The sequence below is a fragment of the Cadophora gregata genome (assembly GCF_030347475.1).
Source record: "Cadophora gregata isolate MNR1 chromosome Unknown scaffold_10, whole genome shotgun sequence".
NCBI classification, from domain to species: domain Eukaryota; kingdom Fungi; phylum Ascomycota; class Leotiomycetes; order Helotiales; family Ploettnerulaceae; genus Cadophora; species Cadophora gregata.
This window is the reverse complement of record NW_026695933.1, coordinates 1,324,685-1,346,425: the sequence shown is the minus strand read 5'-3', so window position 1 is coordinate 1,346,425 and position 21,741 is coordinate 1,324,685. Positions and strand designations below refer to the sequence as shown.

General features: G+C 47.7%; 9 protein-coding genes across 10 annotated transcripts; 6 read left to right on the top strand and 3 right to left on the bottom strand.

The window, feature by feature from the left end:
- Nucleotides 1–76: 76 nt before the first annotated feature.
- Nucleotides 77–1,907, top strand: ONS95_001806 (uncharacterized protein). The gene is made up of 3 exons (XM_058495021.1): nucleotides 77–886; nucleotides 939–1,525; nucleotides 1,581–1,907. Exons 1-3 carry the CDS (start codon nucleotides 121–123, stop codon nucleotides 1,680–1,682), a joined length of 1,455 nt encoding a protein of 484 aa, XP_058355331.1. The 5' UTR covers nucleotides 77–120; the 3' UTR covers nucleotides 1,683–1,907.
- A 215-nt stretch (nucleotides 1,908–2,122) lies between these two features.
- Nucleotides 2,123–3,957, bottom strand: ONS95_001805 (uncharacterized protein). The gene is made up of 3 exons (XM_058495020.1): nucleotides 3,536–3,957; nucleotides 2,867–3,461; nucleotides 2,123–2,793 (listed from the first exon to the last, which is right to left on the bottom strand). The coding sequence occupies exons 1-3, from the start codon at nucleotides 3,887–3,889 to the stop codon at nucleotides 2,351–2,353; spliced, it is 1,392 nt and encodes a 463-aa protein (XP_058355330.1). The 5' UTR covers nucleotides 3,890–3,957; the 3' UTR covers nucleotides 2,123–2,350.
- Nucleotides 3,958–5,535: 1,578 nt separating this feature from the next.
- On the bottom strand, nucleotides 5,536–6,615 carry ONS95_001804 (uncharacterized protein; the record flags this gene model as incomplete). The annotated part of the gene is made up of 1 exon (XM_058495019.1): nucleotides 5,536–6,615. The coding sequence occupies one exon, from the start codon at nucleotides 6,613–6,615 to the stop codon at nucleotides 5,536–5,538; it is 1,080 nt and encodes a 359-aa protein (XP_058355329.1).
- A 1,161-nt stretch (nucleotides 6,616–7,776) lies between these two features.
- On the top strand, nucleotides 7,777–8,209 carry ONS95_001803 (uncharacterized protein; the record flags this gene model as incomplete). Its single annotated transcript, XM_058495018.1, has 4 exons — nucleotides 7,777–7,885; nucleotides 7,936–7,956; nucleotides 8,003–8,039; nucleotides 8,098–8,209. 4 exons carry the CDS (start codon nucleotides 7,777–7,779, stop codon nucleotides 8,207–8,209), a joined length of 279 nt encoding a protein of 92 aa, XP_058355328.1.
- Nucleotides 8,210–9,413: 1,204 nt separating this feature from the next.
- Nucleotides 9,414–10,538, top strand: ONS95_001802 (uncharacterized protein). The gene is made up of 3 exons (XM_058495017.1): nucleotides 9,414–9,734; nucleotides 9,780–10,031; nucleotides 10,142–10,538. The coding sequence occupies exons 2-3, from the start codon at nucleotides 9,827–9,829 to the stop codon at nucleotides 10,426–10,428; spliced, it is 492 nt and encodes a 163-aa protein (XP_058355327.1). The 5' UTR covers nucleotides 9,414–9,734; nucleotides 9,780–9,826; the 3' UTR covers nucleotides 10,429–10,538.
- Nucleotides 10,539–10,633: 95 nt separating this feature from the next.
- ONS95_001801 (uncharacterized protein) lies at nucleotides 10,634–11,074 on the top strand (the record flags this gene model as incomplete). The annotated part of the gene is made up of 3 exons (XM_058495016.1): nucleotides 10,634–10,655; nucleotides 10,705–10,815; nucleotides 10,878–11,074. The coding sequence occupies 3 exons, from the start codon at nucleotides 10,634–10,636 to the stop codon at nucleotides 11,072–11,074; spliced, it is 330 nt and encodes a 109-aa protein (XP_058355326.1).
- Nucleotides 11,075–12,730: 1,656 nt separating this feature from the next.
- ONS95_001800 (uncharacterized protein) lies at nucleotides 12,731–15,125 on the top strand. Of its 2 annotated transcripts, XM_058495014.1 has the most exons (5): nucleotides 12,731–13,278; nucleotides 13,360–13,974; nucleotides 14,021–14,170; nucleotides 14,220–14,273; nucleotides 14,323–15,125. In XM_058495014.1, exons 1-5 carry the CDS (start codon nucleotides 12,796–12,798, stop codon nucleotides 14,902–14,904), a joined length of 1,884 nt encoding a protein of 627 aa, XP_058355324.1. In that variant the 5' UTR covers nucleotides 12,731–12,795; the 3' UTR covers nucleotides 14,905–15,125. The 2 variants fall into 2 exon arrangements, with proteins under 2 accessions (XP_058355324.1, XP_058355325.1); XM_058495015.1 differs by lacking the exon at nucleotides 14,323–15,125 and having other exon boundaries at nucleotides 14,021–14,243.
- Nucleotides 15,126–15,334: 209 nt separating this feature from the next.
- On the top strand, nucleotides 15,335–17,309 carry ONS95_001799 (uncharacterized protein). The gene is made up of 2 exons (XM_058495013.1): nucleotides 15,335–16,136; nucleotides 16,195–17,309. Exons 1-2 carry the CDS (start codon nucleotides 16,115–16,117, stop codon nucleotides 17,193–17,195), a joined length of 1,023 nt encoding a protein of 340 aa, XP_058355323.1. The 5' UTR covers nucleotides 15,335–16,114; the 3' UTR covers nucleotides 17,196–17,309.
- On the bottom strand, nucleotides 17,310–21,351 carry ONS95_001798 (uncharacterized protein). Its single transcript, XM_058495012.1, has 4 exons — nucleotides 19,066–21,351; nucleotides 18,913–19,003; nucleotides 18,768–18,865; nucleotides 17,310–18,721 (listed from the first exon to the last, which is right to left on the bottom strand). The coding sequence occupies exons 1-4, from the start codon at nucleotides 20,023–20,025 to the stop codon at nucleotides 17,786–17,788; spliced, it is 2,085 nt and encodes a 694-aa protein (XP_058355322.1). The 5' UTR covers nucleotides 20,026–21,351; the 3' UTR covers nucleotides 17,310–17,785.
- Nucleotides 21,352–21,741: the final 390 nt, after the last annotated feature.

Sequence of the window (21,741 nt, the reverse complement as noted above, 5' to 3'; positions counted from 1 at the left end):
TATTGCTATAAGTCGCAAACGCTTATGGCGTTATCCCCCATCGTGATGCTCACCTCTCCTGTCCATTTCAAGCCGGCCTATTTCGAAATGCATTCACTTTGTTGCTCAACTCCACCATGAATGATGGTGATGGCTTCGACTATCAAGTTAGGCGACCACGTGCACAACCGGTACCATCCCTGCCACCATTGCCTACTACTATCCTCGTGTGCTCCTTCCTTCCTTCCTGGAACTCCCTCTTTCCCTCATGCTCGATACCAAACCTCGAGATTGTCATTCCTCCTCCCCTCAACCACGACGTGCCTTAATCAAGGTATAGGCAGTATCCGACGCGTCTTCACAACGCTCTTGATGAAAAGCTTCGATTGCTCTATCAAGCTCTTCAACTCTTTCTCCTCGACACCGTCCTGCCGATTTTTGGCTCCAGCTTCTGATATGGACAAGTCCTCTCCTACAATGCGCGTCACCCGTGGCCGTACCGGCAAGCTCCCGACTCCTGCGAGACGAAAGGAGTTCGTCTGCGACTTCAATGAGGAGGAAGACAGTCCACCGCCGAGTCCTTCGCGCAAGCGTATCAAGCTAGCTATGGAGGAAGTCATTGACACACAAGGAGTCCAAGAGGTTGTCCCTCAGAAGAAGCCTGGCCCAGTCTTCGAGGTCTTCAAGACCAACAAGAAGTTGGAGGATGGATTGTGCGTCGTACGTGCGCTTGGAGGAAGCCGATATGAGATCGTAAACTTGAAGAGTGTCGACACGCAGCAATTCTCGTCAGAGGAGACTGGTGCTATCATCAAGGGCAACGAAAGCCGTCACAATATCCTGGACATTGGGGAGAAGGAGTGGGAGGCAGTCAAGTTCACCCTCGGTCAAGCTGTCCGCAGTGCTAGTGAGTTGTCTTGTGTGCTGTAACGTGAGCATGACGCTGATAGTCTATCTAGACAAAGCTATCTTCCGTATCCAGAAGCTCCCATTCGAGTTGCGCCTCTTGATCTATAGTTTTGCCATGGTCGGCTCAAAGCCTCTGCATCGTTACAAAGGCGACACGCCAAACGTTGCACTGGCACCACTGATGCAAACCTGCAAGTATATGCTAGAGGAGACCCGATCTGTTTTCTATAAGAACAGCTTTCACATCAACTCGTGCGAGAAGGTTCCAGGAGACTATTTGACAATCGTTCAACCCCACCTGAGAGAAGTTACCTTCACTTGGGACACATTTGGCAGAAAAGACGCCAATGCAATCAAGTTCTTCCACGCCTGTCCAGATTTAAAGATCTTCAACCTCCGAGTTGACGCCTTTCTTTCAAACCCACGCGTCTGGCACAGACGCCAATGGAGCCACCAGCATGTTGCATCTATCAAGAAGTTCAGCAGATGCCGTGGCTTTGATGATATTGTTGAGTTGAGAGGTCTTGAGAAGGTCAGAGTTCAGGATCATGGATCAGATTTCACTGCCGACGAGATTAAGGCTTTTCAAGACTTCCTGACGCCACTCTTGACGGCCCCTAAATATGTACCACCTCCCGTAAGTCACTGTCTCTCAATGATGTGCAAGTCCAAGATTGCTGACTCTTATTTAGAAGCCTATGAAAGTCGTCATGGCCACCAAGACCAAAACAAAAAAGTCTCGAAAGTCCCGGAAAAGCACCAACTGGGAAGATGACTCCGACTACGCTGCATAATTACAGATATTTGAAATTCGGACTTTCGATCGTGGCGTTATGGATGGTATTCTGGAGGGCGTATACTGGGTTCCTAGAATTTTTGATGAATTTCCACAAATAGAGACGTTGGGTGGTTCAGTGTCTTTCGCTGAATTAGAGGTTTGCTGTTAGCTACTGCGCTATACTCCTGGTGAAATCATGGCATCGGGAGGGCTTTGCGACGTTCTCTTTTTCTTTTGCCGGCGCCTCGCTATGATTCTGCAGTGTCTTTAAAGGTAGGGAGGATTTCTTGACATTTGGAGCAAGATCTTTGCTGTCTGATCACAGCCTAAAAGCAATCGGCATGTGTAGACTATTTTTCCTTTCCATCTCGAGTAATGCGAGGTAAGAGGTCAATTAATCCGCAGCTTAGCAGATGATGGTGTACTTCGAGCGATATAACTTCATAATGCGGTTTCAATAAATACGGATGTCTTGCATTGAATCTATCTGCCGTGCTTCATAAAGTATCTAATCGCTTGCCTTGGTAGTTTCAATCTTAGCATAACCATAACGGTTATCCACGCCACCGAATTCGTCGGTTTCCCAGTTCCAATTACATATCAGTCCAAATCATACAACAATCATTAAACATAAGGGTATCAATCATCACACGTATCGTCATTTCATCGCCGCTCCCTCTCGACCTACCTGTCCCGATCTCTCCTCCTGGATTCCTTCTCCTCGCTCCTTTTACTAGTCGGCCTTCTCTCCACATGATCTCTCTCCCTATCATGCTCTCGATCCCTCTCCCGGCGCTCGTGGCGATGTTCTCTATCGCGCTCACGCTCACGACTGGACTGTCTAGATCGGTTCTCGCGGCTTGATCTATGTTCGCGGTCTCGCTCTCGCTCGTGGCTTGATGGGTTAGATCTGTGCTCTCGGCTTGATCCGTGTTCACGCTCTCGCTCAGTGATCCTGCGGGAGCTGCTAGGACGGTGGTGGCTTGAGCTTGGTTCGCCGTTGGATTCTGGGAGCATCACGTCGTCTTCGAGTTCGATGATGCGACCTTCGCTATCTACCTTTGCCTCGCGCTCGAGACGGACTTCGCGACCACGCTTGTGGCAGTACCAGAACACGAAGAGGAGCACTGTAGAACAATTAGTGCCATGTTGATGATGGAAATGAATAAGTCCGAGTGAAAAATGTAGGAGAGAACTTACCAAAGAGTCCAAGACTAAGCAAGACATTTGTACCCATGAACGCTGGCCATCGGAGCTTCAGTGTATTCATGATAGCTTTCAGCATGGATACCACTGCTCCTGGCTTCGTCACCAGATCCTTCAAACTTGTGGGCTTGAGGAACTTCATCGCTGCGGCACCAAGTCCCGCAGCACCTCCTGCTGCAGCCTCACCACCACCAGCGGCTGCCGATGCAGTATTGAAAGCTTGTGCTTCAGTTGCCACGGCCAATAGTTCAGGTGCCAAGTTCTTCGTCAACTTATCCGGCAACTGAGTGACGAGTTTCTGCAAGAAACTAGGTAGATGATCATAGCTCTTTGCCAATGTTCCTTGCGAATCGTCGAGTAAGCCGACGAGATCATCGTATGCTGTTGGGACGCCGTTCACGAGATCCTTCAGGATCACTGTAAATTTCTGGAGGACTTGCTGAGACTCGTCGGAGATGGAGAAGGCGCGGTTGTTGATCGCGGAAAGGTTGAGGTCCTCAAGAACTTTGTTTATGTCGTTTTCTTCGGCTGCGGCTTCATTTGGTGTCACGACTTCTGGGTTGGGTTTCAGTCCATCTTTGTCCTTATGCTATAAAGCCATTAGTCTCTTGCCAACATGGAGATATATATATATATATATATATATATATATATATGGTATACCTTCTTAGTCCCAACTCTAGACAAAAATGAAAATCTCCCAGGCTTTTTGGCCTCGGTCTCCACATTCTCCTTCTCCTTGCCCTTTCCTTTGTCTCTCGAAGCCCGGCTGTGTTCCTCCTCAGCTACTGTATTCCCATCATGAACCACCATCTGCGACGCATTTCCCGAGAAATCTCCAGCCTCTGTCAGATCGTGGGGTCTCGCAGGTAGTGGAGGAGGTGTGCCCTCTGCCGAGATTACACGACGAAGAAAGTGCTCGTCTTTCTCATCGAGGAGTGGTGATTGCTGGCCTGCTGCAACTTTCTTCTCTGCTTGGTGCTTCTTGACCTTCTTGTAGGCGAAGTATTCCATCATCTTGCCGGTATTTTATGGTTCTGCACCAGGTTTTTGGAGAAAGGTGAAGTTGTTGAGAGAGTTTGCAGGAGTTGGCAGTGGTGCGTTGATGTTGGATGTGCTTAACTGCTCAGCCACACTTGCAGATCTTGCCGCCACACGTCATCGCTCCACAACCCAGCCACCCCTGTCACTCCGGCTCGTGCCGGCGAATCAATTGTTTACGCAGGTAGGTCTGGCATAGCCAAGTACCACATGCTCTTATTCTCCGGGCAGTTTCATAACAATATGAGGTGTGGCGGGTCTTTATTGCAGGTTAAGCTCCCAGCTTGTGTAGAGAAACACCAAAAGCAGGATGTGTGGGCCCGGGAATATCTCTGCACCATTAGACAGACGCCTTGCTAAGTATCATTACGTTGAAGATGGCAGAAGGGTCGTACATTCTCAGGAAGATTGGTCCTTACAGAAGTCATGCGGGGTTGAAATGAAAAAATTTCTGACTTGGGTTTGTTCGATTTCAGCAAGCAGCACAATTCTGTCGCTTTTAAAGGTGTTTGGCGATTGCCTGACTTAACCACAAGCCTCAGGTCAACATGCAGCGTTTGGCGCTCGGTAATACAGTACGAAATTCCTTAGAACGACGGAAACTTCACATATCAATAGCTTCATACAATAAATCAGCACCTTCTCTTAGCTGCAGGCAATGAATGAGTCTTCGTGTTGTAAGCTGCCCGGAGTCGTTTGCACACCCGTGGAATCAGGAGGCATTGTTGTTAATTCTCGACCAGCAATCCATCTGAACCTTCAATTATATAGTCCATTGGCCAGTTAATTGCATCCTGGCCTTCGTATTTTGTTGAAATCTTAGCTGGCTTCGACATGGTGATGAAGTGTTGCCATCTCGCTTAAGCAGCTTGCCCCCTAAACAACAAAAAAGCAAAGCAAAGCCTGTTTTCGATATTGCCAACAAAGCTGCCTCTAGATGACTCTAATTTTCCTCTAAATATTCATAGTGTGGTCCTGCTTCTCTCAGCTTCGTTTAAGGCTATTCTCAATGAGTAAGGTGAGAAACTCTAGGTCCATGGATGCCACGCGTTGTCAGCACATCATTGTTTATCTCCTAGCATGTGCGAAGGCTCTTAGCATTGTGGAAAGCTTCTCTTGTTGTTCAGACATGGTTCAGTATCTGTTTCATTTTGGTATCGCGTTCTAATCATGCTAGAATGCAGCTTTAACTGTAGTGGATGAGAGCAACAATCACCAATAAGCTGCCAAATCTCAAAAGAACCATGCTATTCTGGCTCTTACAAAGGGCGGGCTGATATCCTTTTGGGCAGAGAATTTTCAGATAATATCGACAGTATCCAAAAGTAGCTTTCATCAGCTGGCACGTTTCTTCTGGTGGATCAGACATGATTCTGTGTTGTGGACATGGAATGAACAAAACAAGCCGACCTTCTTGTTATTAGCAGACTGCAGATGATGCGGCGTTTCCTAGCAAAGGTTCATTACTTTGAAAATCCCACAAAAACCTCATATTATGATTGGATCGTCGTGCCGTGAAGAGCATTAGTTTCTTTTGGTCGTGATGGTGTCGTGCGGTACTTTGCTTTTCCGTCTCGCAGGGTTTCCTCGACCATGACATATGTACATACAACTACATCCTACTAAAGGATCTCCTCAGGCCAGACAACTACCCAGTTCTTGTCTGCAGTAACAGCTATTCCATTCTCGGCTTGTCCTTCAGCAGCCTCAGTGATCAATGTCTGCAGCGCCTCATACTTCTCCAATGTGCGGTTGACCCACAAGTGTACACCTCCCTTATCAATATCGACATTGAATTGCATGTAAGTATCACTCCCTGGAGTATCTCCAGCCGCGAGAACGGGCTTCTTCCACATGTCGATATAGGTCAGAACAGCAGCCCACTTGCCGGCATACCACGTGGCTGGAGTCCAAAGATATGTTCCGAGTACGAGATCCAAGTTGGCAGTCTCGTTATAAATACCAGCTCCGATTTGCTTGCGGGAGGTGGTAAGGTCGCCACTGGTGATGTTCCTCATCATGACCGAAACTCCGAGGACGTTCTCAGGCTTGATGTTGAACCCGTACTTGGGATCAGAAACGACCATTCGTACTACTTCCTCGTTTGAAGCACTGACGATGTACGGAGTGATACCGTTGGCTGCGAGCTTATTGATGAGCTCGACTTGGCCACTGTATATTTTTGGTGGGTTGATTTCTGTTTGTACCACAATGTCTCCGTCCCAATACGACGTGGGAATGGTCGTGTTTAAGACCATTAAGTTGTCAATATGACCCTTTAGCTCGCGAATTGAAAGACCGGCGTATACTTGAGCAGCCCATGGGTAGCACACTGCGTCATCAATCTCACAAAGACGGATGTAGTAACCATGCAGAGTCTCGGTATAATTGGCGGTGTCTTTGAAATCGATCAACTTCAAAGACGGGTCAAGAGTTTCGCGAGTAATAACCCCCAGGTTTTCCAGGTAGGGCAAGGAAGACTCCTCGATGTCGTACCTCCATATAGTGTTATCCGCGTCAAAAAGTGCAAAGTTTGACTGATTGGCATTGAGAGAGATCATGCGGTCTAGTGCTGTTGCTTGATCAGATGGCCAATGTGACAGCCCGATATTATGTGTCGAATTGTGAATTGAATGCTTTGGTGCAGCTTGAGCAGCCAGAGCAAGAGACCCGGTAGCAATTGATCTGACGACGTGCTTCATAATGGCGAGAGACGATTTTGAAGTTGACAAAGACAGGCGGAGTGTCAAATTCTATCTTGGGAGTGGCAGTGGCTCATATATGCATGTCAATGTTTTCCCTAGGCTTGCTCATAGTCAACAAGATCAACGGACTAATCTCAGCCAGGTACGTAATTCATAAGATGTGGATATCCAGCTACCAAGGTACTTCGACTTAGGATCCTTGGCTCGCCATTATGACGGTTCGAAAACCAGTCTTAACTAGCGTGTTCTTCACATTGATTTCTCCGCTTAAAACTTCAATTGGTGCACGGTTTGGAGCTGAACGGAAACCAGGCCTCGTGATAACCTGACTGCTTTTTCAACGGTTGCTGGAATTTGAATGTATATCGCAGAATACAGACTTACTGCTTGAACTTCAACAGCAATGGCCACTCTAAGATGCTATCATCATAGCTTCTCTGCTCTCCATGTACCCGGTGAGTCGATGATACTGATCTGTTCGGGGGATTAGTGGAGAAGAAGGTTTGGTACGCGAAGATGACCCGAAGTACAGGCGCTCATCTCATCTCTCCCACCCCATCTTTTTGGTTTCGAGTCATGAAATGTAGGTGGAGATACTTCGGTGATTCTCTATTCCAGGATGCTGAACTTTTCGGTAATATAAATTTGATGACCGCTGCTGGGACAACCAACTTCGTTATCAACGTCACTAGCAAGTTGGGTCTGGCCTTGAGAAGTTTAAATTCTCTCTGTTCAGTACATGTATGTTGAATAGATCGAGAGTAGCTTTGTTGTATCTGCTGTACTGATTTGTCTCGATAAAAAGTTCACGTTCACGGTTCTAGTCTCCGCTCAAATAATTCCTTTGCTAATTCTCGGCTCCGAGCATGTCAGGCGCATCCGCAAGTAGATTCCATACCCTGCCATGGAATGAGCGTGTGTTACACTGTGAGCTACACAGCTATCTCATTCAAGTAATACTGACATACCATAAGCTACACTGAGCCGTTACTCCCAACCAAGTTGCTTCTGTGTATGCTGGCGATGCTGAAGACGCTTTTCTGATTCGCCGGAGCGAAAAACAACGTTATTCATAAAGAAGATAAGTATTCTTACAAAAGATATAATATAAATAAAATATGTAACTCGGACACTTTGCGAGTGAATTGCGCTTGCGCGATGCGCATGCCTGTTCCCTTCACGCCGCTCGTTCCTGCCTTCCAGATTACTATCCTCCACATCTATCCAAATAAGAAATTAATCACCATCCAACAACGTGACGTGGCTCGTGAGTCTTTCCAACTCCCCTCGTGTGGTTTAATCTAACAATTATCGCAGTTTGGTCTAGTGGTACGATTCGTAAGGCTTTCTAATCACATCGGTTGTCCTCTTCTAACTGTCTCAGTCGCTTCGGGTACTCCCTGGGTTTGTAACTCAAACATGTGAGAGGGTGAGTGCTACCTCTTGAAAGTTGTAGAAATCATAGCTAACACTCCAAAGTCCCGAGTTCGAACCTCGGAAGAGTCCGTTGAATCTTTTTTTGAGCCTTCAATTGCTCGTCACAACGAGTGCTGTTGAGAGAGTTGATCTGTTTGCGGAATTTGTCGCTTAGCTGCTGATGTCGGTTGGGTGGTTGCCACCTGCCCCTGAGCCAGGACCGCTTTAGCGAGCTCATGCCCTACGGGGTTTTTCATGCAGACAACGTCTGTAAATTATCTGTATTTTATCTGTATTCCTAGTAGTAGTAAAACGTAGTAAAATACAGATAAAATTCAGATAATATCTGCTACAATTTTATTAAAAAAATACAGATAAATTAGCGTGTGTTAAGGTACAAGAGTTTAGGTACCTCAGACTTTTCATATTTTAATATAAAGTTAAACATAGACCTTTTACTACTTACCTCCGGAATATTCGGAAGGGAGACCTACCTTAAGAGGGGAAGGAGGGAGACCTACCTTAGGAGGGGAGGAAGGGAGACCTACCTTAGGAGGGGAGGGAGGGAGACCTATCTTAGGAGGGGAGGGAGGGAGACCTACCTTGGAGGGAAGGGAGGGAGACCTACCTTAGGAGGGAGGGAGACCTACCTTAGAGGGAGACCTACCTTTAAAGGAGAGAGTAGGAAAAGGGAAGGGAAGGAAAGAAGGGGGGGGGGGAATAAGAGAGGGGATGTTTAACTTTATTAGTTAGAAAACTCTTAAAATATAGATAATAGCTGTATTTCCCTTAAATTACAGATAATATCTGTATTTTTACTCTAAATTTTCAAAAATCGATTAAAATTAGAGTTTCTAGCTAAGAAAAATACAGATAATTAACTAAAATACAGATAGAAAATCCGTCTAAAATACCTGTTTACAGATAATATCTGTAGGAAGTGCAGATAGTGTCTGTAAAAAAACCCCCGTAGGGATGGCCCAGCTTGCCGCTGAACCTATCCCGCCATATTAAGTTAAATGTGCCAGTTTCTTCACCCGCAAGGTTCTGGGTTGACCTGATATCTGTTTTCCTAGTAGCTCAATGATCTTGGAGACATCAGTTCAAAGCGCTTACTAGGTACCAGGTAGGCTCACCGCGACAACCATCATCGTCAACAACCCCACCTTCGAGGTGAGGTATCCGAAGACTCTCCCAGGCCAATCAAACCAAAAAACCACAGCCAGAGAAGCGAGTCAGCACTCAAAACCCCTTACTGTATCGGCGTCGATCTAAGATTTCCCCGGGCCCGGGTAAAACACTCTCGTAGCCGAATGCGAGTACACGGTGGTAAAACCAATCGCTAAAACAGTCGTACCTGCATCCTACTCCATCCTCATCGGGAAGGCGAGCAAAATGCCCAGCCAATGTGGCCAAGACGGTGACATCTGGCTTGCGTACATCTATTCACCCCACCAATAGCGCTCCGAGATCCCACGATCTTTTGCGCAGATGTCGGCGGCCTAGAGTCTGCTGTTGGAGACACTGCTGTCATGTGTGCGACCTGTGAGCTGTGATTCGCGAGATCTTGTTTTGAGGGTTGCAGCAGGCGAAGGTCTAGCACTTAAGAGGGGTTCTCGTCCCCGCGTTAATTGTTGGGTGGCTTTTTCAATTATGAAGTTTTACCGTCGGTGGCATCACAGTTGAAGCTGATTGATACTGTAAGTTTTCCTTTGAAGAAGAGCTCACACACTAACGGTGCTTAGGAGAGTCATTCTCGTTGTTGTACTTGTGAAGTGGTTGCTGTCTCACGATGTGGATCCTCCTCGTCTTTCTCGGATCAGTGGCGAGGATACTCGCCCAAACGCAATACACGGCCACAGCTGCGGCAGATGTTGAAAAGGCAAAGGCTACAGCTTTAACACTGAGTCCAGTTAGCAATGTCGTTGGAAAGACTTTCGATCGCTTTGTGACAATATGGGCTGAGAACACGGATTATTCTATGGCAGCAGGAGACTGTAGGTCCCGATCTCGTTCCAAAGTTTGAGTTTCCTACTATCGAATGCATGATATGATCTGATCCTTTGTAAAATGATATTCAAAGAGTGGAATATTGACGCTTGTTCAGCCAATTTTGCCTTCCTCTCGACAATTGGAATTACCCTCAATAACTATCAAGCCATCACGCACCCATCACAGCCCAATTACATAGCCGCTGTGGGTGGATCCACTCATGGAATTTCCGATGATGGCTTCTATCGAATCTCAGCAAGCAGCAAAACGATTGTTGATCTACTGGAAGCGAAAGGCATCAGTTGGGGTGTGTACGGCGAGGATGCTCCATACAGTGGATTCCAGGGAAACTATGTGAATCAGAAGAATGGAAAGAACGATTATGTCAGAAAGCATAAGTAAGTGGATGTTTTCTTAGTGTCTCTTCTTCTTGGCGTTCGAACAAGACTTCAGAAGAAGCTCCGAAATTGACGCAAGACTGACTGATTGAGGACTTAGTCCGCTCATGAGCTACGATTCTGTCACATCCAATATCAATCGTTTGGCTCAAAGCAAGAATTTTACTCTCTTCGAAAAAGATTTGGCTGCCAATAGACTACCGCAATGAATGTTCATTACCCCGAATATGAGTGTGTTCTCAACCTCTCCTATACGATGCCATCAGACTGACCTCAGCAGCCAACGATGGGCACGACACTTCCGTCACAGTCGCTGGCAAATGGATGCGATCGTTCATCGTCCCTCTGCTAAGTAACCCTCATTTCATGAAGCGCACTCTCGTTCTTATCAGTAAGAATTTCTTCCCTCCGCCAAATACTTGGCATTATCTGAGCCAGGCTCACACTGAATAGCCTTTGATGAGACAGCAAATTACCTCAGCAATAACAAGGTCTTTTCGCTGTTACTGGGCGATGCGGTACCGACAACAGCACATGGTACGACTAACAGTACATCGTTCAATCACTACTCGCAGATGGCAACTGTGGAGCAGAATTGGGATCTTGGGAATCTCGGACTAGGGGATAAGAACGTCAATTCATTTTACTGACTTCGTCTTATGTAGCATTCATTTGTCGGTAGATACCCATTTGTATTAAAACATTGAATGTTCACAGCATGAATCTCCACAGATTTATAGTGAACTTCTATTTTATACTTGGTACAGCGCAGCAGATTCTCCCCACATCTCCTTCAGACCAACAGCAAAGCCCCCCAAAGCAGCGTGAAGGCAATGTAAAACAGGAACAGGTTTGATCTGGTAGTCTGGTCAGATCACATTCAAAGATGTCTAGATCCAATAGCTCACGGTAAGATTGTGGGTTAAGCAACAGCCTCGAATCCCTCCACTCCGTCAACCCCTGCACTTCAACAAAACGCAGCTCCAGCACACACAATAATTTTATCATTCTTCACCACATCTTCTGCACAGCTTTGCGGCTTCATGCGATAATCTACACCATCATGAGCATACGCGACCAAACGACCATCATCGACCCAAGCTGCAAATCCAGGAATGCAGTCGAACCAGTAGTGGTTGTCGCGACCCCGCGGTTTGTTTTTGGAAACGCAGACTTGAACGCCGTTGTCTTGGATGAAGCCTTCCATGAGGTTGTTTTGAATTTTGGTGAAGGTGTTGACGCAAGCGTGGGTGGGGATGGGGAGGGATATGATGATGAGCGACGCCGTGTGGATTTGGAATCGCATGGTTGGTTTTGGATTGGTGGGTTGAAATAGATGGAATTTGCAAGTCTGCTTTTCGTATCAACGTAGATGATGGTATATATGTTTTATGAAGCGGTCGAGTCATACAGAAAGACGTGGCAAGTGTATTTATCTCCTGTGAGACCCATGGTCAGGAGACCCCCACTCGCATGTTGTTTGATACACCAACCCCGCGCCTAAACTCTTACAAAGTATCACCCACCCGTCGAAGGGTCAAACTTTTAGGCACCTCACCCGCAGCACTTTCAAATTTAAGCCATGGATAATTTCATTATAAATAGCTCAGATATTTGCGCTCCACGCAGAAGCAACCGAAGGCAAGCTTATTGCCATCTTCGACGAGAAAACCCCAAATCCAGCAACGCAGAACTTGTTCGGAAAAGCTTCAACAACATCATCCCCCGGCATTTACATATCGGGCTACACCAATTAGTACTTAAAGGCCATTGGCTGGAAAGATACAGGTAATTGTGCATCCAGTCTTCGTGAATCTAAGACCCGGCTCGCAGCATTTACAGTACGTATGTGTTGAGCTCTGTACGACCGGGTGAAGTGATAAGCTTGTTGGCACTTGGCCACGAACGTACGACGATGTCTACGAATCACTTCATGACTGTACACCAAGAGAACACAGTATCCCACAGAGTGCAAACAATCTGAGCTTAGCGTAACGAAAAATCCGATACAGCGGGGACCATGGCATGATCTTGACATCCTGGATACAAATAAATAGTACTGTTTATGTGACCCCTTGTAAGCGAAGCGGGCTTTTGGTAGAGACCACAACTTCGAAGGAGGCCGAGGATGGAATGTCATCCCAAGATTATGCTTCAGACTTGATGATTTGATGATTCTTAGGCGACACATATTACCTACAGATTCCACATCCTTGATTACCTTGGTAGTACCAGGTCAATTATCAGGGCATAGAAATGTATATTCACGTGACTTGAAATAACTCGAACTCTTATCGATAAGCAATCTGCAAGCTAACCTGTCAACATCAAGCAATCTACATTATTCTTCCAACGTCTCAGTTGACACAAAATGGCACAATATCGGGGGGTCGCGATCATGGGCGTCCTGAGCACAGCTTTCCTCGCTCTAGTTGCCAGTCTCATGCTTGTAGAGAGCAAAACTTCCAACCCCGTTCTTTACTGCCTATCCAACCCAGCTTCATCATCGATCACAACACTCAATGCTTCTCTACCACAAGCTCAATGCTTCAGGGTCCAGAATGGGCTGTTCACTGAAGTGTTGACTGAAACTCCTACAGGAATAGAAGAGGAGATTGTATACCTTAATGGATACGTACTTCCTGGAATCATTGAAAGCCATGGGCACATCTTGGCGTATGGGGAGATGCTGGAGTCTGTCTCCTTATATGGTGCAGACAGTATGGAAGAGGTGAGAAAGAGGATCAAAAGCTTTTTGAAAACCCACAAAGGCGGGAAGTATGGTTCACGTGAGAAGTGGATTCGAGGAATCGGATGGGATCAAGCCTTTTTCGGTGGTGTGATGCCTACAGCTGTAAGTCTTTCAAGATAAGGGCAGACTGGCTCTTTGAGACTCTTACATATCAGGAAGAACTTTCCACTGACAAAATTGCAGAGTGAGCTTGCTGAGGATCCCGCGTTAGCAGATCTCTATATCATGCTAGACCGCGTCGATGTTCACTGCGTCCTCACCTCTCCAAAGGTGCTTGAACTGCTTCCAGATCCGCTACCAGAAGCACCACCTGGTGGAGTTGTCGTCACAGATCCCGGTCCAGGTGTCTTTTGTGATAATGCCATGGACGTGATTGTGTACCCAATAGCGCCGAAGCCAGGAATTGAACAGAAAACACGGTGGTTCAAAACAGCTCTAGCTGAGCTGAACAAAGTCGGTATTATTGGAGTCGGAGATGCTGGCATGAGACCGGATGACGTTTCGATTCTCGAAGGTCTGGCTGAGAAGGGAGAGCTTACTCTGAGGATCAATGTTATGCTGGAGTGTGCGGAAAGAAATACCTACTGTCCAGACGAGACGAAGAGACTGAAGTTATTGGAGGCGCCAGCTTCTGAGGGATTGGGAGAGAGTACATTGATGTTGGGTGGTGTGAAGCTTTTCGCGGATGGTGCTTTGGGATCGTGGGGTGCAGCATTGTTGGAGCCTTATTCGGACAAGAGAGAGACGAGCGGGACTATGTTGATCAACGAAACAGAGTTGACCACTGTTGTCAACGAGGTAAGTTATATTCATATGCCGGGTGACAGTATGCTAATATAGTTAGTGGTTCCACGCTGGGTTCCAAGTCAATATCCACGCAATTGGAGATCGTGCGAATCGAGCTGCAGTAGATGCCTTTGAAAATGTTCTTGGGCCCAACTGTAACGGATGCAATGAGGCTAAAAGGCTGAGAATTGAGCATGCTCAAATTATTGTGAGTATCCCAGACCATTGTATATCGAGCAGGTATTAAGCAAATCCAGCATTCAGAGGACCAGAAACGTATTGCCAAAATGGGAATAATCCCAAGTATACAGGTAAAAATCCACCAATACTGCGCATGAAATGACATCTAACCTTTCTCAGCCTACTCATGCCACCTCCGATATGGCTTATGCTCTCGATCGACTGGGGAAAGAGCGCATCTCCCACTCAGCTTACCGAATGGCGAGCCTATTCCCATCGAAATCTGCGCTCGAAACCTCGAAATACCCTGGTCCAGTGCTTGGATCCGACTTTCCCGTCGAGCCACCTTCTCCTTTCGAAGGAATGTACGCCGCAGTCACCCGTCTAAATCCACATACCGGCACAAGCCCAGCAGGTCATCAAGGATGGCATCCTGAGGAATCGTTGACTGTAGAACAGGCTGTTCTGGGGTTTACGAAGAATGCTGCATATGGATGGTTTAAAGAAGGCAAAGCAGGTGCTATTGAAGTGGGAAATTGGGCTGATTGGATTGTTATTGATAGAGATATTTGGGCTGACAAGACTGGGAAGAGCCTCAGGGACGTGATTGTCAATGAGACATGGATGGGTGGGAGAAGGGTATTTCCGCCTTCGGGAGGCTCCGAAATTGGTGGTGACCAGAAGAATTCTTCGAAATGGCTGCAAGATACATTGCGTCAAGGTATTCAATGGATGACTGGAGGTGGACAAGAGGAGTTATAATTGACAGCATTAAGTGGTCGGCTATCTTTGCCAGCATTTCTTTACGTACCATAAAACGCCTGACCTTACAAGTCCTATAGTTCTTATGCAAAAAGGTTCCTTGCGAGTGAATTATTTTGCGAGCTATCCCTCCACGTTAAGAGGGAAGATACTGAAGGAGGGGATGATTCAAATCAGTCTAAAGCAGCCTTAAGGATCTAAATTCTAGCACTTCAATTTCTAACAATTTGATATATATTTCCACATATGAAGATATCTCCTGGGTCAGAGTTCGAATCCGGGAATTCTGATGTCAGCTTTTGCCGCGACGAGGCAAAAGGCAAGCAAGTGGAGCCTTTTGGCGTTGTTTTGGATCCTCGCTTGTTCTCCGTTTCCAACACGCCAAGCACCCCCAATCAACGGGAATCCTCCCGATCGAGGGATCTTCGACGTCAATTCGCTTCTGCGAAACACTTCACGGCTTGACTTTCCGCTGACAGCAACTACACCAGACCAACAGCCGCCACCAGGCAATCCGCCCGTCTCTAAATGCGCATCCAACATCAATCCTGATTCCTCTAGATGCAGGAAACCCCACAAGATCTGCATTCTAAGAGCTCGGCACTCCGAGCCGCGCCCCATTCGGTTGCACTACCTCGTTCATTCTGAGGGCCGCATTGTTACAGCTGGATTGCAGCGCGGTTGGTAAGAACATGGAATTGCATCTGATGTCCCCGTTCTAGTCAGGGTTTTTTCGTCTGGTCTTCTTTAAACCCGCTGAACCGCACAACGCTTGGTGTTTGAATGACTCCTTGTGTGAAACGAAGGCGTTACGGAATACGGACTGTATGGTTTATCCTTTCCTCTCTCAGTATCGTTGGACCAACCAACACTTCAGGAGAGCTTCGTTTCTGCCTTCCCTTGAGTTCTATTCCGCTTTCTATTTCTGTCTTTTGAATTTAACCCCACTAAGTTGCCGAATAGTATTTGGTACTTTGGGTCTGCTATTCTTCTTCTTCTCTTGTATCTTCATCCTCTTGGATATTCTTGAGTTGGTGATACCTTCATAATTCATTTCGATTCGAACATAGCAGCTGGTCCTGTCTCTCTGAGAGAGCTCTACTCTGTTAATTGGCTGTTTCTGCTTTGCTGTATTGGAACCATTGGAGTATTCAAAATTACTGGTAGCTTGTATTTGTCTTTGAATTCCCTTCCCAGAATACCCTTCAACATGGGTCTCCGAATAGTTCAAGGTCAGTCAATTCCTCCTCTCTTCATCTCCTTTCCAGCATGGAAACTAACACCACGCAGTATGTGGACTCTGGTTCTGGGTCGCATTCGCCTTCTTCATCATAGTCGTAATGCACCAATCCCAAACTCTAATCCACATCCCCTCATCGCCCTCCTCACCAGCCTCGCCATCAGCTTCCTCCCATGGCCTCACAACCCTCCAACGAATGGCCCGTTCCGAAACCGCCTGGCGCTCATCCGTTACTCTCCGCCACCAAATGGCCCTCGCCCACCCTCAAAACCCAGCAATCCCTCTCTTCCCAGCCCAGAAGATGTCGGACTTCAGCAAAACACCCTACACCCTCTGGGACTTCTTCCCAGCGACATACACCTGCCCTCACGATATCCAGCGAGTGGGTCGGCTAGGTGATGGAGGCAAATGGGTCTGCGGCATGTCATTGTACGAAGCCAAACCGGCGGTAGCAGTCTCGAATCCGCATCAACCCAGACGCCCCTCGACGATTATTTACAGTTTCGGCGTCAACGACGAGAGTACGTTCGAAGCAGAAATGCTCGCACGTATTCCAAGCGCTCAGATCTTTGCCTACGATTTCAGCGTTGACAGGATAGGAAGTCAGATTCCTCCCGCCCATTCAGCGCGTGTGCATTTCTCGAAAGTGGGTCTAGGTGGAAAGGACGAGTTCGACAAGATGCCGCAGTTCTTCACGCTGCAGACGCTGATGGATATGAATAAGCATACGTACATTGATATTCTGAAGATTGATATCGAGGGTGGGGAGTATACGGCGCTGGATGCGTTTATGGATGCTTGTGATCGCACAGGGGGCAATATGCCTGTTGGACAGGTCATGATTGAGTTGCATTTGGTGGATGATCAGCATGTCAACTTTGAGAGATTTACGAAGTGGTGGGAGAGACTGGAGGGCTTTGGTATGCGTCCCACGTGGTTGGAGATCAATCTTCTGGCCGTGACGCTAGGGAATGGAAAGACGGACCCAAGGTGTGTGGAGTATGTGTGGGTCAACGCGAAAGATGAGAAGAGTATTTTGTTGCAAGAGTAAAGGCCACATTTGGCTCTGCTTGTTCTCGGTCGTCAGATAGTTCTCGTTCTCGGATACACATATTGCATGAATTGCATAGGAAAGGCGTTGGGGCGTTCTGGATAGCGGCGCTGTGAAAAGCGCCTAAATTACAATAGATACTATGGAACTTCAAGTATTTGCTGAATATCGACTATACCCATGTTCTCTGTTGGGTGACATGTAGCCAACATCTACAAAACCTTCAGCTCGGTTCGAGGTGACTGCCCGGAGTTATGGTAGTGTTGTACTCCAAGCTGGTATTCGTTAACTGGTTCTCTCCGCCGAAAGGGGCCATAATCGTAGCTCATGGAAAATTCTCTGCATACTGAAGAAATTTCATTCCTCTTTGGATATCGGAACCTTCAGACAAGAAAGGGTATCGTGAAAGAAAGCTACATTTACAAACAAATGCTCCTGCTCCACTCCAACTGCTCATATCCAAGAATCCGCTGCAGTAATAGCTCGCTCAGAACCCCAGAACCACCAACACCATGCCTTTTCATCCCACGTCGTGCAATCATGTCGTCAAATAAACCTCATAAAAACTCCATCTTTTCATCGCGGGTACATCACCGCCCGGTATAAACTTCCAATCCCGGCTGATGGTTCGAACTCTCCGCACTCCCTGAACTTCTCACACTAACATTACTCCTGTCAACGCTCTGCCTCGAGCTCCGATTTCGACTTAGTGGGAAACTCGGTATACGGCTCGACAAGCCAAATCCACTCCTCGAGCCTGCACTAGTCGATAACCTGCCACTCGTAGGACTCGAACCCATTATCCTTCCACTTCCAATGCCCAAACTCGACGACCTCCCTCCCCCATCTTGTAGGTTCTCCACGAAAGCCGCTGGGAAAAGGCCCCATTTGCCTTTGCTGGATTGACCAGACCAGCACCACTGGTCCTGGAAGGTATATCCTATACAACTTATCCTATCTCCCTTGCTGAATTTCAACCATCCTCCATCCTTGGTGTCCTTTGGCTTGAAATCCCATCGCGCTGTAGCGATCAAGCTGCTTTGTGGGTTCATGAGGACGTCTTCTTTGGCTGGCGTATCAAGCATGAATTCGCTTGCTGGGAAAGCGCCTCGCTCACCGTCGTGATATCCCATACACCATTTCCCGCCAAAGCGTTCGGGGAATGTGATACCTACTATTCTGGCTCCGTTTGCGAACTTGAGGACCGGGTTCCCTTCCGGATCTCGGGAGCTGCTGCGAGTGTTCTTGGGGTGGTGAGTGCTGGTGGCTTGACCTGAAGGCCGGGTAGCTACTTTCTGGGCGATTTCGATCATGCTGTATGCTGAAGTTGAAGGGTGGGGTGTGGTGAAATGGATGTCAAAATCAACAACTTCAGGGGCTTGGAAGCCGTATAAGGTTGTGATACCGGTAATGTTTGGGAGGGGCCGTTGGTGTTTCGAAAGATGGCGGAAAAGTTGAGAAACGGAGAAAAAGACTGTGGCGTCATGTTCTTCGGTGGTTTTGTGCTCGTCGATGCAGAATATACACTTTGATAGGTGAGCATCATACTGACCAGATCAGGAGTGAACTTACGGCGTAGATTGGTTCTTCTACAGAGTTTGTCTTGAGATGGCATTTGGATATGAATCTTTGTCGCCATCTGATCCCACTATTGCCATATATTCCGGAACCTGTACAGTGTCAGCTGCTGTCGGTGAAAAAAAGGTGGGCCATTTACGTTCTAGCAAATTGTCCTTCTCCACCTCATTCCAACCCACTTCATACGAACACTTTATACACCTCGCCGATAAAGCTACATTATAGTTGCCCTGATAGGGCTGTTAGTATCCTGTGTTATTAACAAAGTCAAGGTGGTGAGAATTATACTTACAGATGGCCTCTTCACAATCTTCAAGCCATTCTCTCCCCTCAAAATCGCCTTGGCTCCTTCACAGAAACCACCAAACTTATAGAAAGAAGTATCATGCCGAATCGGATAATCTATAGATTTCATAGATGCCGTTGGCGTAGGTTGGTGGTAGACATCATCCGATCCTACAACTATCTTCTCATTCTCATAGTCAATTCCATTCGCAACCTCAAGGCCCGGCTCAACACCTTTCCCAAAATCCGGAGTCTGAAGAGTCGTAGCCAGAGCGCCTCCTCCAAGGCTTCCCCATGTGAGATTATCCGTACCCCCCGAGCTACGATGTTCACTGAGCGGCGGGCTCAACGGCGCAGCTCGAAGACCGAATATCGAGTCCTGGCTATCTTTTCTTTGAGATGGACGCTCTGGAATAGAACTATGCCGCGATCCTTGCGAAGCCTGGCTTCTTTGCCTGGTCATCAAAGTGCCATACCCGAAACTAGGCCGTGGACCGCTGATAGGACTTGTAGCCATGCCTGAGCTGCCCAGTGCAGGCGAAGTGATGAGTGGACCATCAACGAAGGATTCTCTTTCTCTCTCCTCGTCGATGGAAGATACGGATTTCCGTATTTCGTTGAGAAATGATAGTCTTGACTGTCTCCTCCTTTCGAGGAATTCTTCATTTGCGTCAACGCGAAACCTTACAACATCCCTGGATATTAAGCGATTCTCTGCGTCGGGAAGTGACGAAGGCGAGATATCTCGAGAAGGTTGGCGTCGCTGAGAAAGACCTCCAGGGCTACCCACAGGCGCACCCAGGTGGAATTGTGAAGGACTATCGATAGCCCATGGATTCTTAGGCTTCATTGGCTCTGGGGGACTTCCAACCACCGGCGAAACGGCTTGAAGGGTGTCAACTGGGGAAGTACACAAGGCCGACGGTGGTAATGGCTTCCGTAGTGTAGGTGAGCGCTCTACTCTCATGCTTGCAAGCTGTGCCCTGTCGTCTCTCGGCTTCTCCTGCGCGAGGTCCTGGGTCGCGAGCAATCGATCTCGCAGAGCATTCAATATGTTTATACATGTCGTGCTGCAGTTCTGTGCTTCCTCCTGCGCATCCACGCACTGTGCCGGGCTAAAAGATACAGGATCCTCCTCGATGTCGTCGATTCTATCTCGAACTTCGTTCTTAAGGTTCTTCAGCTGGTTCTGGATCGCTTCTAGAATTCGTTTGGTTAGCAAGCAACCACGAACAGGGCTTCCCCATAATGAGCCAGAGCCGAATCAACTCACTGTCCTCAACCAGTGCTCTGGTAAATGGCTCTCCGCATCTTGCAGCATTTTGACGATAGGCATCGACAACTGCCTGGGAGCTTCGGTCCAACGATTTCTGCAGGATCTGGGCAGCTTCGGAAATCTGCAGCGCTTGCGCAGCTGGTACTGTGCTTGCAGAAGAGGTGAGCCTGCCGGCGACTTTGATTCCTGCTTCCAAAGCCTTGAGTAGAGCTCTCACGGGTGCGACGAAATCGTCCCCCATTGCTCCCGCGCCGTCAGTGGCCTCACGTCTCGGTTCAAGGTCGGCGGCCAGGGATCGCAAGGTCCAGTTCTTATCGGGCGCGTGGTCGATCGTCGCGATGGCTGGCTACTGTTACTAGGTCCGTCCTATTCTGTCCTGTCACTATGTTTGGTTTGTGGGCGAAGAAGCAAGTTTGGAAGAGAGTTCTCGGGAAGGTGTGTGAGGTCAAGTGAAGGATGGTTCGTATGGCCAGATAGACGTGCGACTCCGATCGGTCGGTCACTTGGTCTTGGTCTTGGTACTGGAACGAAATGCAGTTCAGCGGCTCTGGGGTTTGGCAGCTTGGTAGGGAGAGAGGCTGGGCTGGGCTGGACAGGCCCACAGTCCGCTCGCCTTGTGTTTTGTTCGCAGAAGAGGGAGAGAGAGGGGTGGAAAAACCACAGGCTTATGCCTTACCCTACAGCACTCACAGTTCGCTCTAATACTGCTGCAAAGAGCCTAGAGGCGTTCTACTGCCAAGGGGTTCTTTGGGCTGTCTGGGCTGTGCATTATTGGCAATGCCCCCCTTTGCCCAAAAGATGGGACGAATAATGGCCTTGCTTTCATTTCCACAGCTCTGCCACTGCACGTGGTGGAGCATTTCCGTCTTGTGGTTCGCGGGGAACACGGAAGAGAGGGCTGTGAAGCAAGCACTGAGCGAGTGCTGCACTGAAGCTTGAGAATTGAAACAGTCGAGTACAAGTAGTGAAGTGGAGATACCGGTAGGTCCTTTTGTCTTTACCAGTATCCATTTAAACTTCTCGAAGTCTACGTCACATCGAAGATCTAGGCATGGGTAGTTCAAATATTCCCTATCAAAATCCCTCAAGTGAGGCTTCCCCTCTGTCCCAAACAACTCCACCTTTGATCTGACAGCTCCCCGCACTATCCTCTCCACCAATGACAAGCTTAAAGCTAGACACGATTGGTACTGTAGGATGTGATCCCGAAAGATGGATCCCTGAATAAGTTCCGGATAAGCTAACTTTGGCCATCCTTTCCCTGGTGTCACACAACCCTGTCGTTGACGATAGCAGTAGGAGGACCAAGGCCCTCAAAAATGGCAGCCTGGAGCTTCATGTACCGAGCCGAGTCCTCGGGATAGATATCGTGGCAATTGCGCCATTAAATGATGTCAAACGAGAGGG

What these genes read in the sequence shown, in the direction of transcription:
- ONS95_001806 (XM_058495021.1), top strand. Translation starts at nt 121, where the DNA reads ATGATGGTGATGGCTTCGACTATCAAGTTAGGCGACCACGTGCACAAC. An exon ending in TCAAGCTGTCCGCAGTGCTA is followed by an intron (nt 887 to 938) that starts GTGAGTTGTCTT and finishes TAGTCTATCTAG; the next exon opens with ACAAAGCTATCTTCCGTATC. An exon ending in CTAAATATGTACCACCTCCC is followed by an intron (nt 1,526 to 1,580) that starts GTAAGTCACTGT and finishes ACTCTTATTTAG; the next exon opens with AAGCCTATGAAAGTCGTCAT.
- ONS95_001805 (XM_058495020.1), bottom strand. Translation starts at nt 3,889, where the DNA reads ATGATGGAATACTTCGCCTACAAGAAGGTCAAGAAGCACCAAGCAGAG. An exon ending in CTAGAGTTGGGACTAAGAAG is followed by an intron (nt 3,462 to 3,535) that starts GTATACCATATA and finishes ATGGCTTTATAG; the next exon opens with CATAAGGACAAAGATGGACT. An exon ending in GCTTAGTCTTGGACTCTTTG is followed by an intron (nt 2,794 to 2,866) that starts GTAAGTTCTCTC and finishes ATTGTTCTACAG; the next exon opens with TGCTCCTCTTCGTGTTCTGG.
- ONS95_001802 (XM_058495017.1), top strand. Translation starts at nt 9,827, where the DNA reads ATGTGGATCCTCCTCGTCTTTCTCGGATCAGTGGCGAGGATACTCGCC. An exon ending in TTCTATGGCAGCAGGAGACT is followed by an intron (nt 10,032 to 10,141) that starts GTAGGTCCCGAT and finishes ACGCTTGTTCAG; the next exon opens with CCAATTTTGCCTTCCTCTCG.
- ONS95_001800 (XM_058495014.1), top strand. Translation starts at nt 12,796, where the DNA reads ATGGCACAATATCGGGGGGTCGCGATCATGGGCGTCCTGAGCACAGCT. An exon ending in GTGGTGTGATGCCTACAGCT is followed by an intron (nt 13,279 to 13,359) that starts GTAAGTCTTTCA and finishes ACAAAATTGCAG; the next exon opens with AGTGAGCTTGCTGAGGATCC. An exon ending in TGACCACTGTTGTCAACGAG is followed by an intron (nt 13,975 to 14,020) that starts GTAAGTTATATT and finishes TAATATAGTTAG; the next exon opens with TGGTTCCACGCTGGGTTCCA.
- ONS95_001799 (XM_058495013.1), top strand. Translation starts at nt 16,115, where the DNA reads ATGGGTCTCCGAATAGTTCAAG. An exon ending in GGGTCTCCGAATAGTTCAAG is followed by an intron (nt 16,137 to 16,194) that starts GTCAGTCAATTC and finishes AACACCACGCAG; the next exon opens with TATGTGGACTCTGGTTCTGG.
- ONS95_001798 (XM_058495012.1), bottom strand. Translation starts at nt 20,025, where the DNA reads ATGAGAGTAGAGCGCTCACCTACACTACGGAAGCCATTACCACCGTCG. An exon ending in GAAGGACAATTTGCTAGAAC is followed by an intron (nt 18,866 to 18,912) that starts GTAAATGGCCCA and finishes GACACTGTACAG; the next exon opens with GTTCCGGAATATATGGCAAT. An exon ending in TAGAAGAACCAATCTACGCC is followed by an intron (nt 18,722 to 18,767) that starts GTAAGTTCACTC and finishes CACCTATCAAAG; the next exon opens with TGTATATTCTGCATCGACGA.